Source organism: Acanthaster planci, linkage group LG05, assembly GCF_054643075.1.
Source record: "Acanthaster planci isolate LZ-2023a linkage group LG05, COTS_SCS, whole genome shotgun sequence".
In the NCBI taxonomy this organism is placed as follows: domain Eukaryota; kingdom Metazoa; phylum Echinodermata; class Asteroidea; order Valvatida; family Acanthasteridae; genus Acanthaster; species Acanthaster planci.
The window spans coordinates 16,197,969-16,212,372 of NC_141781.1; the positions used below are offsets into that span (position 1 = coordinate 16,197,969).

Genomic DNA, 14,404 nt, shown 5'->3' on the forward strand with positions numbered 1-14,404 from the left:
AGGGGCAAACATGTTCAACGTTTGCTAACTCTTAAATAATCGTCACGAACATGAACATGATTTTTTTTTTACGCAAGTTGGTGCCGAATTTGTGCTGTGAATTTTCAAACTAAATACCCACTTTACAAAATTCGCAGCTGATAATGTTTCTTGAAATCAACACGTTAAAATCCGCGGAAAGAACGTAATATGTGAATGTTTCTCCGATCATTTATTCCAACACCAGGACGATCGTCCTGACCGCACAAAGAATACAATATGTAAATGTATCGTCTCGTCGATTATGTTTTCCAACATCGTCAGTCCGCGGAATGAACGTAGTATGTAAATATGTCTCTGTGTATCATGATGTAGTTTCTCTGCAACAATAGCGCCCGGCCAGGCCATCTCATTAACTACTTGCATGCTCGAGTACGCACGGGAGTGCAGTTCACACAGTTCACGAACTTTCCAGCCCCTTAGCAACGACAGACTTGCCATAAAAAAAACGGACTTTATGCGGAAAATGGTAAGGCCTTACTGGTAAGCCCCCATTCCACATCACAAGTTGGTTACAACTTTGGAAGGGCATACCGACAGGGAGGCACAACAACAGATAGAACAACCCTTTTTATTCTCTTCTGTTCTTTTCACAAAATTTACGTCAAAGATGCTAATCAACAAGACGGAAATTCATTGACAATAATCTCCAAGTTGCTTCAGTTACAATTAAGCAGTGAAGCAAAAACTGTGCCAGAATCTAACAAAAGGATTACAACTTCCTCAATGACATTTGTAGGATGAAAAAACCTTTTCAGGAAAAACTTTCAAATGTATTGAAGAATAGATTTGACAATTTTAATTAGCGACAGAATTTGTTTGTTTTAATTTACATGCATTCTTTTTTCTTTTAAATAAACAATAGGTCATGTCGGGTGCCTGTCGGTACCACAGATGACAGATTCCTGTCTAGACTACACTTTTATAGTGACTTATCACAACACATTACTCTGCGTATCACTCGCGGAGTGATATCCCACAATCAAAAACTTAACTTTGTTCTAATTCACCACTCAACCGAACAAAATTACATATCCAGACTTTCTTTGTACACAGTGATCGCCACCGCCAGGTAGCTGGTAACCCACATACTCCCTGTGTTTCACTGCGGTATACTAGAGTAAATAAATGGTGGAAAAGATGCACGATGAAGATGCGTAGGTCTCTTCTGTAGTCCTCAGCGGGTGATCCCCACAGATGTGCTGGAAAATTCTGAATCGGCTGTGGTTATTTGACAAAAGTCAGTAAAGACATTTTGCGGTTCCGCCGGTAGAAAACAAATACCCAAAATATGAACAGCGATATTTATATCATAAGTTGCAATCCTAGTGGTTCCTATGGTTAAAAGAAGGTGGAAACTTGCCGCAGGAATGTATTTGACAACATAGTGAGGTTTCATGCCGCGACAGTTGTTCCCACTACATTCTTTCTTTTTTTTTGGTCGTATATTTGTTGAGAATTTGTGTTAGTTGGTAATTCTTTTCAGTAATAAGAGAGATGTTTGGGGATGTAGAGATGTAACCAGACTTTAATTATCATTAGAATATCAGGCCAATCACTAAAATTATCAAAATTTAAGTCTCCGATGATGAATGCTGCTGTCTCTGAGTAACATGCATGCGTACGGATCTTGATAATTATAATTACCCCCTTACCCTTCTATGAAAAAAATTGCGCCGCTGGAACAGCATAGGAAAGAAAGATTGCAGCCACTTACAACACAAAAAATGTTTGTTTTTCTGCTTAAATCTGGAAGCAAATTCATTGTTTCTCATACACAGTGACAGATGTTAGAATCTCTTAAATATGGTAAAACACTTTTAAATATGTAGAGGGTTTTTGTTAAGTTGTTGATGCTTTTTTGACGCTACTTGAGTGTATTGACAACTTGTAGCTGATGGCTCCTCTGGCTCTGACAATATGACTTTGAAGCATTTCCTAAAGGGAATATTTGTTAAGCACCCACTAGACATCTCATTTGTTCCTGGAACAAATGTACTACAGCTATTGAAGGGACCATGATTCGCGCCACTTAGCCACGCATCACTCATGCATCTTAATATGAAACTCGCTCTCCTCTGTTTAAAGTGATATGATGTCCCACAGTGGCAGTAAATTTCAGGCATTATTCATAGCTGACAGACATATACGATGGGAACTTCACAGGGTCTGCCTCATATCAGTGATGAATTTTCTCATGTAGAACCAGACTCCCTCATTCTATCTGCTGAACATTTTTATCCTGAACATATCAACACGCTCTGGGATTTCCTCAGACAAACTGTAGTGCCTGTGATATACACTAAAATGGTACCTGGTACAGACCAAAATTCTCAGAGGGTTGTCCCGGTTTGTATCACCGACTTCAAAGTTTCTCTTACAACCCACTTGTTCAAGGATTATTATATCATTGCTAGTTAATTTCACTTGATTATATTTGTATTGCGTCTTGTTCGTCATTTTTGGCAGATCCCGTCACGTTTTAATTTCTAAAGTTATTATTTTTATCAAATTTGCCAAGACAGACCAGCCAAATCTTCCAGATGATTAACACACAACAGTTTGCACATCAAGAATGGAACATGGCATGAACACACAAGCTTGCTTGTCACAAGCCCGGGTCCCCCTACCCTCTGACACGCAATGTGTGCACGGTAAATTATGCAGTAAACTCAAGCAGATAATTTGACTTCAAAATTCAATGAAAACTAATTTATTTATAAATATACAAACCACAAAAACAATACACTGAAGGGGTAGCAAAATGCAGAAAATCAACAGTTTAAAAACAAAATGGGTTTCATAGAAACTAGAAGGCTGGTGGGCTGGTTAATAGTTACCACTAGCCCAAATTCGGACAGTTCACAGGGAGAGTTGGTCAATTGTCCGATGCACCGCTGTTACTTGACTTTCAGCCGATCCTTCGAGGATGATGCAGGTGAGTCAGGGCTGGACTTAGCAGACCAACATGCAGGTAGGTAGCCATGTTCCTCTGCGGCAGACTTGCTATTCCTATCCAACCAATGCAGGACCTGGCTTGATCGTGCCTCAGTACTCAATGAGGTCCACTTACGGGAGCTCCGACTCCGTAATAAGGAGCCCTGAAATATTGAATAATCATACCCATGTTTGCTAGTACACATGTACATCTTACTGCAAACATTTGTGCACCATTTGACCATCGGTCACTAAAATTGGCTTTTGAATGCCCCATTGTCACAGGTATATAAAGTAATAGCACTTACATATACTCGACAAAACGTAATGGCTACATATTAGAAAATAATTAAAAAGAACACTTACAGTATATACTGGCTCCTGAGGTCTTACAGCACACTGCAAATTGTCACAGCCTGCCCTTCCTCTTTAAACTTTTCTCCTGAAAATTTGGGGCAGCAAATCACTTTCCCAACTTATGGCTACCGCCAACACTGGATTTTCAATCCACATTAACAAGGTCGAAAGCTTCATACAATTCTGGCTTGAGACCTATCGCTCAAACTTGTGCTATCGCACCACACAGAACCACACCCCAGTATTTAAGGCTATCACTGCTGGACAACGCCTCAGTGAGCAGGCACTATAAAACACTATTCAGGTCCCCATGCCTGGTGTGTACCCATGCAGGTGTGAACCATACAGGACCCTACCTAACTGTGCATAAAAGGGCATATAAGGAAATTTGGCCAACTTGGCAACATACAGTTTGTGTCTTCAAATTAATCAAACACTTGGCGTAAAATATCACTGACTTGTGACAATGCTTTATAACTGAAAATTGGGAGGATGAAACGACGACGTTGTGTGGCGTAATTTTAAAGATGCATACTTAAAGATTCCAAAACTTGAGAACTTTATGTCCTATTTGGTCCAATTGTACATTTATGTGGACGGGAATGTATTTCTGGTGAAACTTATGATTCCATCATGATGATGTCATCCTACAAATGTTTGTACACTTTATTTTGTGCACTTTGTTAGACTTTTATGTTCCTGCAAAGCTCATAGACACTTTACATTTCGTGTACATGTCATATATAGCAAATATGGCAAGTGCACTTTTCTCAAAACTTAGAAATGTGTAAAGGTCCTGTGTTTTGTTGCAAACAGGTAAAGGAGCTCTTATTACATTGTAGGCCGCTTTATTAGCTTATCGGACGGTTTTGGGTGATTACATTATGGGCTGATCGTTGTCTGTCATCAGGGTTAGGACATAATCAGTATATTTTTATTACATTTTCAGTCGCTATTGTGAAGTGACAGAGGGCGCAAGTCACTAGGCACGGTGCAAAGTTATAGATGGCGCTCTGCCCAGTAACAGAGGCATACTTTAGGCACGCATAGCTGTGTGTTAAGTAAGCGTGGCGCATAGGCTCCGCCTTGTGTGTTGTGCGATAGGGCAGCGGAAATCACTGCTTGGTCACGTGAGCACTTGCGCGGGAGCAACGCGAAAGCTATAAAAGGTGCACGCAGGCTAGGCCTATTCGTCCTGATCAAGGGCTGATCCTGAGGTAAGGGTCGAGAATCCTGTGCAAGGGTTAAAGTTACCTGGCCTAGTGTGACTTTGCCTAAGTCCGAGTGGTGCGTGTGTTGTTGAGGGGCTCGGTAGGTTGAGGGGCTGATTGGTGGTGCGGTATTGTTCCTGATAGGAGCTTGCGGTCGATGCAAGGGCGGATTTGCTATTTCATGACGTGAGTTGCATGCAGCACAGCCCTGACAATAAGACTTGCTAAAGTTCCTGATTCGGCACTGGATGCCCACAATTAATTGTGGTGTTCGCTGCTCTTGTCGAAGTCCAGTCATGTATAATCAAAGTCTCCCCGTCAATTGCACCCTCTTCTGGTATATTGGTTGAGTGTGTTGATGAATTAACCAGCCGCTTATTAATTGTTGTATATAAGTCAGGTGTCCAGGCGAAGTATATTTCAAGTCAGGTCTGTCCGGGTTACGTCATTAAGTTATGACCAATCAGATTAGCCATCATCTCGACGAAGACCAACTTTTTGGGGGGACGGTATACTTCGGTCCCATCGGACTCGTCCCTAGCCGCTCAGGGACTCTCTGGTGTGCCGTCTGACGCACTGCGCCTCGAGGAAGAGGGCGCTCTCGCCTTCGTCGGAGGGTTGCGGCGTCACACTATTTACTGTATCAGTCGTTTTTAGTACATTGTTGAATGGTTTTACATATCAGACGATTATTACAAAATTAGCCGATCATCACATTACCAGCCATTACAGGCTGATTGAGGATGTTACTTATCTCGAATACCTGGAGACAAACTGCATGTACTAGTTAAATAAATGACTAAGCATTGCCATATGTGCAGGACATCAAAGTAAGGCAGGACAAATCCACTAGTACACCGACTGTTTTACCACACTTGTTAGTCACCATATTTTGCAGTAATAGGGTAACTGTCAGACACTAGGCTCTTTTCATAACTGTCATGTTATTGCAAACATACTGTCTTTCACTTGGTAATCACTATACAACTGTGAGTTAGTCTGTGTAACTGTTTGAAATTTGCAGTAATATGTCAGCAGCTCTATTCGGTAACTTTTTTGTATCCCTAACAGTCCAAATTCTCTGTTTTTAATATGATTTTTCATACACTCTAGGGGGTTTGTTTCTCTTAGTTACAAAGAGTTAGGAAAATGTAATTTTAATGTGGTTTTTCAGACAACGTGAGGATTAGGGTAAAGTTTAAATTACATCCTTTTACTTTTGGTTATAACTTTGTTTTTCAGTTTTAACGTATATGTGTATATGTATATATGTATATATGAATTATGCTTACATGTTCATGAAATTGCAATTGAATGTCTTAAATATGGCAGTTACTTTCTCCCTTCTATTCAGCCCTTTTTACGAGCAGCAGTTAAGCTGTGGTATTGCTGTGGTATCAATTGTGTGATGTATTCTTATTGCATCTGAATTTTACTTAACCATTTCATCAGGCATTTTTTCTTGCGATACAAAACTCGGGATGAGGCAGAGGATGTAATCGCAAGATTTAATAACTGCAAGCTCACAGGGATCACTCTCAGTATTCAACCAGCAAAAGAAAAGATGGGTACGTATGTTTGAGTTGTATCACATAAATTAAACAATGGAAGTAAGGGCTCACAGTTGGGAACTCATCTAAGAGTGCAAGAATATACATAGAGCTACAAAGGGTTTGCACATTTCTGTGTAGTTACATACTGATGTGGGTAGGCCTTTTCCACAGTTTTTCTTTTGTTCATAAAAAAAATTCAAAAATTTGTCCCTATAATGTTTTTGGCCCTAGTATTGTCCATATTTCAACACATGTAGTCCCCATGTGAGTTTAGCAGTGTACACGTATCAGACTGTAAAGCATGGGATCACTAATACTTGCCCCTAACTCCATGTGCTCCCATGTAACTATCCCGCGTAACTATGTTGTCATCAAACAGAACTCACAAAAGTTCCCAAACTTTTCAATGCAAACTCTGTTGTTTCGCATTTCATGTGTTTTTTTTCCCATCCATGGTCACAGGTCACCGTCAAATGACCTGCTCGTGCCTCTGTCATTCTACATAACAAGATGATTTATATGACACAAACTGGACCAAGTGCTCCTTTATTTTTGACGGTTCTTTGTCTTTTTGAATCATCTGACCTGCTGTCCTCTAGATTTTTGGATTATCTTTATTAGTAGTATTAATATGAAGAGTAATAGTAATTATTACTCAAGCATGTTGTAATTACACATTTTTAGTGTGTTGTTTTTTGTCCTCTCTGATTATGGAGGTCTTGTCAGAAATGAGTAAATAAAAATGAGTAAATATAGTAACTTGTGCACATAAACAGTTGGACTTTGTTAATTTGTGGTATGCCTAATCACACATACAACATGGTCAGTTTACTAGTGCAGTAATCCTAACAGATTCTCAAACACCCTGGTTTTGGAGTTTGGCTTTGGCTAGTTCGGGATCGTACATGTTTTAATTGAACAACCTTATGAAATTTGTATGTAGGTGCATCCATGTGTACTGCATAGCAAAATTTTTGTTAGAGTTTCAGTGTATTTTTGTATACCAGTAGCTGCCTTTTAAAGCTACACAATGTAAGTTTAGATTTAACCTTCACTTTCTTATTAGTGATTTACCTCGTTCTGGTCTTAGTTTGGTTTTGTTTTGTTTGTTTTTTGTCTATTGCACACTATTGTTTTGTCTTTTTTCCTTTGTCATTTGTTGTTCGTCGTTTATTGTTTGTCTTTTATTTCTGTGTCTACACTTTCCCTTTAAGTTCTTCCCCATAGGCAAGCCCCATTCACTTGAACCAGCAGACCGCAAAACTAAAGCATAATCTTATATATATATTTCACCGTTTGGTGCTCCATCTTGGTTTCAATTTTTAAGTCTTTGGTTTTTGTCTGTTCTATTGAATTTCTTTCTTTGAGTTTCATCTTGATATTTCTCAGGTGATTTTTTTGTTTCTTTTATTTAGAAAATGTAATATTGGTATCTGAATCTTTATTAATTAAGTTTCTCACGATTCTTCCTTCACAGATCCTTATTTTAGATACAGTTTGCAGTGGTGCAATTCCCCATTAGTGCATCATTTTTCCAGTTCATACATGCCTTACATCAACATTCCGGTTTGGTCAAGAAATGAATTAGTTCTGTAACTAACAGCTTTAAATTACAGTTCATTTCAAAATGGTTTAAACATAATTTTCTCCTCCCAAAGTTCCATGGTCTTTAAAACTTACCTGCTTTCAGTAAAAAAAATAACTTCCTTGATTAAAATAAATACATTTCAAACATGTAATGTCAACCCAGAAACTGATCAAGAAAAACAGATTATTGACAAAATATAATATTTCATATTTCATTTCATGTTGGTTTATTAAAATCCATTTTCGCAGTTAAAAAACTGAATTACAATGGATTTAAAAATTAAAACACAAAAAATAATTAAACAATTAAAACAAGAATTAAAAAAAATAAGAATTAATTAATTAAAAAAATATTCAACAACATTATTACCATTACAGTTTACACTCACAAAAAATAAACCATATAACATGACCAATGACCAACACTCATATAAGAACACTATTAAAACACGTCCGTTGCAATTTACACTTCAAAGATGAAATCATATGTAACCTTTTAAATTTCACTCCCATGTACAAAAAAAGATGTAATAGAAAGCATTTCTTAAGAAGAGCACAATCCAAATATTTCTAAAAGAACTTATTAGAGGGACATTCCTTCCCATATTTGTTATGCAACCGGATTAAGGTAGGAAGCGCACTGGTGAAACAACGGATTTCAGGGATGAATGGTTTATTCCGTAACATTCTTGTATGTTGAGGCGGAAAGAATTCACGAAAAAGGTCAGTGTGGTCAAGGGTTTTCTTGAAAAAGGATAATGATACTTGATTACGCCTGATTACCAAAGAATCTAAATTGAAAATGCGATTAGGCTTGGGTGTATGACAAATACTCTACCCCAAGAATAATCTTCAAGGCATGTTTCTCTACTCTTTCAAGCCGAGTCATCTGGTGCTGGGTAAGTGCTCTGTTCCACACAGGAGCTGCATATTCCATCAATGGCCTGATGAAGCTTTTATAAAGAATTATGAGATCACTATGAGGCAAACCGTAACTTCTGAGAACCCTTAACATATAGATTTTACGATTAGCATGTTTGACAATGCTGTCCACATTTTTATCACATTTAAGATCACTTTGAATGATAACCCCCAAAACCTTGACATGTGCTGTAATGCAGAGATCATGGTCATCAATAGAAACAATAGGCATTACAAGACCGTTTCTGGAGAAGTCGACATTCATCTGAAAGCACTTACTAGGGTTTAATCTCATGCTGTTTTGCATCAACCTATTAATGAGGCTGTCAGTGGCGTCCTGCAAGCAAGATTTATGCAGAGATGGTCTACACTCAACAATCAATAAATCATCAACATATTTGAACATGGCAAGATTATCACCCATGGGTTTTACATCATTGATCATAACTGAAATAAAATGGGGCCAAGTTTGGTTCCTTGTGAGACTCCGGCATTTAAGGTCAACCAACTGGAGCATATTGAGTGGTAACGAACACACTGCTGTCTAGAGGTTAAGAAGTCACCTATCCATGGAATGATAGAGGGGCGACCTTCCAAATAAATTAACTTATTCAACACTAGTGTGTGATTGATCCTATCAAATGCTTTCGAAAAATCTGTGGTAGTCACAGTAGCAACCGATCTAGATTTGTCAGCATTTCGATACAATAGGTGAAGCATATTGATGAAATAATGATTTGTTGAGAAATTTTTTCGATTTCCAAACTGGGCAGGATCCAACCTCGGGCCAATGTCCTCCAACAACCACCTCACAATAAATCCCTCCACAACCTTTGCAAAGTGGTAAATCAGAGATATCGGTCTTAACTTTTCAACAGAAGGTGGGCTAGACTTGGGTATGGGTATCATAATAGCTTGTTTCCAAACATTGGGCACTGTTCCTTGTTGGAAGGATTTATTCAAAATGTAAGCCAAGGGAGTAGTAAGTTCAACGGCAAAATGATGAATAAACCAAGATGTGATATTGTCAGGCCCACCAGCTGTAGACAGTTTAATGGTTTGAAGTGACTTATAAACATCCCATAGATACAAATAAGGGCAAGATTGGGAAGCAGGTAAATACGCCGGGAGACTACTAAGGTCAATGCAATCCATATCTGAAGCAACTGAAACAAAATGTTCATTAATAGTAGATGCTATCATGAATGCATTATCTTGGTCAACTCCTGGAACATGTATTGACGGATGGTCTTTATCATTACCAGTAATCAGGCGGATTCAGTGAAACCAAGCCGATGATTTAAGCACCCAGGTGGCATAATACTGTTTCTTTGCCACAGCCATACATGCTGTAATCTTTGTCCGCAATCTCCTCCAAGAGACCACATATTAAAATGCAAATATACCTGCCATGATTTAATTAACCTTTTGATTAGTGGAGTCATCCAGGGTTTATCAGTAGCATGAATTTTGACTCTTTTAACCAGAAAAATAAATCAATCTTTGTGTTCAGGGTTTCAATAAACTTTTCATATATTATGTCAGCATCAATGCAATCCAACTCTTCAGCCCATTCATAATTACTAATCCACGTTCCAAAGGAACGTGTAGCACTCTCAAGCATAGGACACCTCAAACACAATTTACAGGCATTTTTAATTCAAGGGCTATACACAGGGGCCCAATGCACAGTGTCCGACATCCCAACAATATTATACAGTTTGTGCTCTTAATTTATCTTATTTGCCGAGCCTTCGGTAACTCTGTACCTTTGTCAGGGCAAGCAGATTCAGTTATGAATGAATGCAGAAAAATCCACCTGGGTGCAACGTTTCAAGTTCAAGTATGACACACTGCTCCAGTTCCTTACACTGTACATTGGATAAGGCTTTATGCAAGATGCTGCGCAACAGTGAGACCTTAGCCCCAAGTGCCAGTTTCATAGAGCTGCTTAAGCACAAAATCTGCTTAAGCGTGAAAAACCTTGCTTAAAAAAACAAAGGTTACCAGCTCAAACTCTATGTGATTGTCATGCTAACCAAACGACAGCTAAATACGATCCCAAAACAATATACATCATGGAATTTGGGCTGATTACGTGATTGATCAAACAAGGTTTTCTTGCGCTTAAGCAAATTTTGTGCTGAAGCAGCTCTATGAAATTGGCCTGCGCAGCCGGGTGTTTGTTGGCGCACCCTGTGCAAGTGTTCCGCGAAGTGGTCACCAAGGTGATGCTTGGTCTCTCTGATGTACAGTTTGCCACAGCGACAACACGTAATGCAGTGAACCACATTATGCATTACTGGTAATGCATGTATGATCCCTGTGTACTTTGTAGGTACCAAGGGGGCCGGTAACTATGTACGGGCAGGTGTTACATCTGGGGTGCTAACAAGGGGAATTGCTACCTGCTTGGGATGGCGAGACAGAATCTAACCGGGTTCGCATGACCATGTCCCCCGACAGAACTATAGTGCCTAAACACACAGATTGGGGGTTCAGTGAAAATAGAAGCAGTGGCCGCATCATCCCCGAGCGAATAAAGCTTAGCCATGGTGGGTTTCAGAGCCATTTCGCGTGGGATTGAAGATACGGGGTTGAAGGCAGCATCTGTGGCAGCCAGAGGGTAACCGCACTGATAAAAGAAACCTAGCATTTCCTTACCACGCGCAGAGAACTGCGCATCACCTCTTCAAATTACACACAGACAAAGAAACTTGGAGTAAGGGATGGAGTTCTTGTATTTCAGAGAGTGAGGCGAATGGTACTTCAGGTAGCTGTGAGAATCTGTGGGTTTGTAATGTATGGTTGTGCCAAATTTCCGCACACAGATCTGGACGCGCCTGTCGAGGTAGGTAACAAAGTGTTGTGACACATCAGATGTGAAGCGCAGTGCTGAGTGAAAAGCAAACGCAAACACTATAAAATTCACAAAATCATTGCACATACTTGTGATAGCATCAGCAATATCATCGACCGGACGCCCTGATACTGATTCAGCATCTGCTCCTTGATGTGGCCAACAAACTGACAACTTGGTCCTATTTGTAAGCCCATAGCCACGCCACTGGTCTGAATGTAGTGCTCACCATTGAATGTGAAGTTGTTCAACGTGAGCACCAATTCAACCAGACAAAGCAGAGTACTGGTGGGAGGGTCCTGAGTCTGGCAAAGATCTAGACAGTGTTGAGCGCAGCCAAACCACCCACGTGGGGAACGGGTGTGTTAAGCGATTTCACATCCACGCTGAAGAGAAGGTGGATGAACCTGGAAACTCAGATTCATCGAATAGACGTAGAGCGTAGTTAGTGTCCTTGATTTAGCTCAGGAGTGTTTTGAAAATGGATGTTAGAGTGGTGTCCAGGAAGTTGGACATCAATTCAGTGAAACAACTACACGCAGACACAATAGGGCGCCCTGGATTTCCAGATTTGTGAATTTTGGTTAGCAAGTAGAAGACTGCTGTGTGTGGGTTGGGAACGACTAGTCTGGTTGCATTAGGAGAGGGACCCTAGTGTATGTGTAAGTCTTTTTTTTCTCTCTTTTCTGGTTTTTGTATTTATGTGCATACATGCATGTAACCTTACGTTGATTCTATTTGGGATTCCTTCTACAAAATACCATTATAGGGTCGACCGGGCGATTCTGTATATGAACTCAGCAACAGTAAGGTTGGGGGCAAGCCTGACCGTTTAACCTGTATCAACTGTTTATCTCAGATACCTAGTTATTTGGGGATTTGTCACTGAGCGACATGCAGGGCTGCCTACGGAGTTACATTATACCTCTGCCTCAGTCCCCCTGCTCGTGTCTGTTTGGAGGACAGAGCCTACCAGAGTGGCACTAACCACTGCAGCCTACCAAAATGATCCACTCCACCGTCGGGCTGCTACACTCCACCTGAGTGGGTAACCAGGCAACAAGGCATCTAAGATCTCTTCACCTTGGGCACCCAGGCATGAACTTGATGATGACGCTTCCCAGGCCGACTCCCCATCACTGTCCGGGGCTGCCCCGGTGAATGCACCATAGGAATATGGATTCACCACTGCGTATCCACACTACATATCCTACTAAGACATCCCATGCTGCCATTGGTAGGCTTACCAAGACCCAGGGGGAGATAATCCAACTACCACATCCAAGTTCCTGCACACAACCTTATCCGAAATACGCAGCAAAACCCATCTCATTTGCAAACCAATCTTCAAGATGTGTCTTTCGGGGAAAAAGAGATCTCCGCTGCTAGCTTTACCTCTACAGAGGCTCGTCTTTATCTGCTCCAGCATAAAGATTTGATTGAAGTCCTGGGTCTTCCCATTCATCACCGGTCAAAAAGGATTCTGAGTTATACCCATTTTCAAATGTTGTGCGGCCAGACTGGAATCTTCAACACCGATTTTCCCAGAGCTAACTCTTGACCGCTCATGTGTTGTAACGTTCAAAGTCCTCTCCAACACAAGACACTGGCAACCACACCCAACTGGAGCGGAGGCCTACTTTCAATTCCCCTGGAACAACTACAGCGAGTTTTTGTCCAGAGTTATGTGATGCCACAAAAGACAATTTTGTTCTCTCGCCAGTCATTTCAAGAAAGTCACAGGGTGCAATACAGTATTGTTGACAGCTATTTTATGGAGCATATAAAGTGAAGGTTTAAAAGAGAGGGCGCTCTACAACACAAGGCCGCATTATGTAAAATAGTACAAGTCTGTTCTTGAGGTACATGTATAGAAGGAAGAATTTTGAATTCTGGGAGTGAATAAGGAATGCTACAGAAGAGGAAGGACCAGGTGACTAGCAAAAGTGGAAGGACCATGTGACTAGAATAGTCAACTGGTCACACTTGTAAGAGGTGTTGGATCAATATAACAGTTATTCATTGTTGTTCCATTAGACAGTGAGAGAGCTTAGGTTTATTGAGGTCTTACCTGACACTGTAGACTGGTTACCACATTGATTGTAATTCTTTTAGGTTTGGTGTATTTCCAACTAACAGACGGGCCTTGGTCACTATGAGTCATTGAGTATAGCTTGGGACAGTAAATTCAACAATTGGTCTGCAAGAGCTACTTAAAGCTGCCCATGGAAGCCTGCAAAGAGTTAGTGGTGGAAGCTTTCTGCAATGCTGCAGGAAACGAGCAATGGCAGCATCGATTCTTGAGGAAAGTGAGAACATGAAGGCATCTTTAAAAAGTTGACACAGTCTGGCTGTTGTGGCCACTGTTTGTTTGGGTTGCTAATAAAGAACATACAAAATACAGTTTCACCACACTGAAATCATTCAAATGAAATGTGTAGACTTGCAAGTTCACTGTTTTATGTTAATACGTCATGAATTGTGCGTCAGATACCGTCAAGAACATGTTAACCATTATGTATTGATGAGAGGACCAAAACGTTGAAGGTCACCACCGCTAGCTGTTCAGTGTTCACGGGACCGTGGAAATGACTGTGGCGACTGCATTCGTTCATCAAAGGATGAACAATTACTTCTTTACCTGATAAGAGATATAGAGAAAAAATGACACACAATGGGGGAACTCGTAACTGAAACTGAACTCATAACTGAAATAAAACCAAGTAAAATTGAATGATAGTATGTTTGTGAAATAGATGGACGCAGGGACACGGTCTGATGTCACTGAGTGTAGAACTTATGTATTAAAAAAAACAAACATGGATACCAAAGGGCATGGTCAAGCATCTGTTCCTTGCTCTATGGGTCAAGTAACATGAAACTTGAATAGCGCTCTCAGGAGGCTTGCTTGATAAAGTAGACAATGAGATGAATTACAG

At 40.3% G+C, this 14,404-nt stretch overlaps 1 protein-coding gene and 1 long non-coding RNA gene across 8 annotated transcripts in view; one reads left to right on the top strand and one right to left on the bottom strand.

Annotated features, from left to right (window-relative positions):
• Positions 1 to 14,404, top strand: part of LOC110990503 (uncharacterized) — a 234,114-nt gene that overhangs the window by 175,843 nt on the left and 43,867 nt on the right. For 3 of the 7 annotated variants that reach the window (XM_087136866.1, XM_087136867.1, XM_087136870.1), the window contains one exon: positions 5,997 to 6,112. The exons of 3 other annotated variants lie outside the window; for them this stretch is intronic. In XM_087136866.1, coding sequence (XP_086992992.1) covers positions 5,997 to 6,112 — 116 coding nt within the window. Of the gene's footprint in view, positions 1 to 5,996; positions 6,113 to 6,559; positions 7,390 to 14,404 lie in introns of those variants that run through there. One more of the 7 variants, XM_087136868.1, reaches the window with a different exon arrangement.
• LOC147799113 (uncharacterized) lies at positions 597 to 3,796 on the bottom strand. The gene is made up of 2 exons (XR_015425233.1): positions 3,343 to 3,796; positions 597 to 3,140 (listed from the first exon to the last, which is right to left on the bottom strand). It is a non-coding gene; the product is annotated as an uncharacterized LOC147799113 (long non-coding RNA).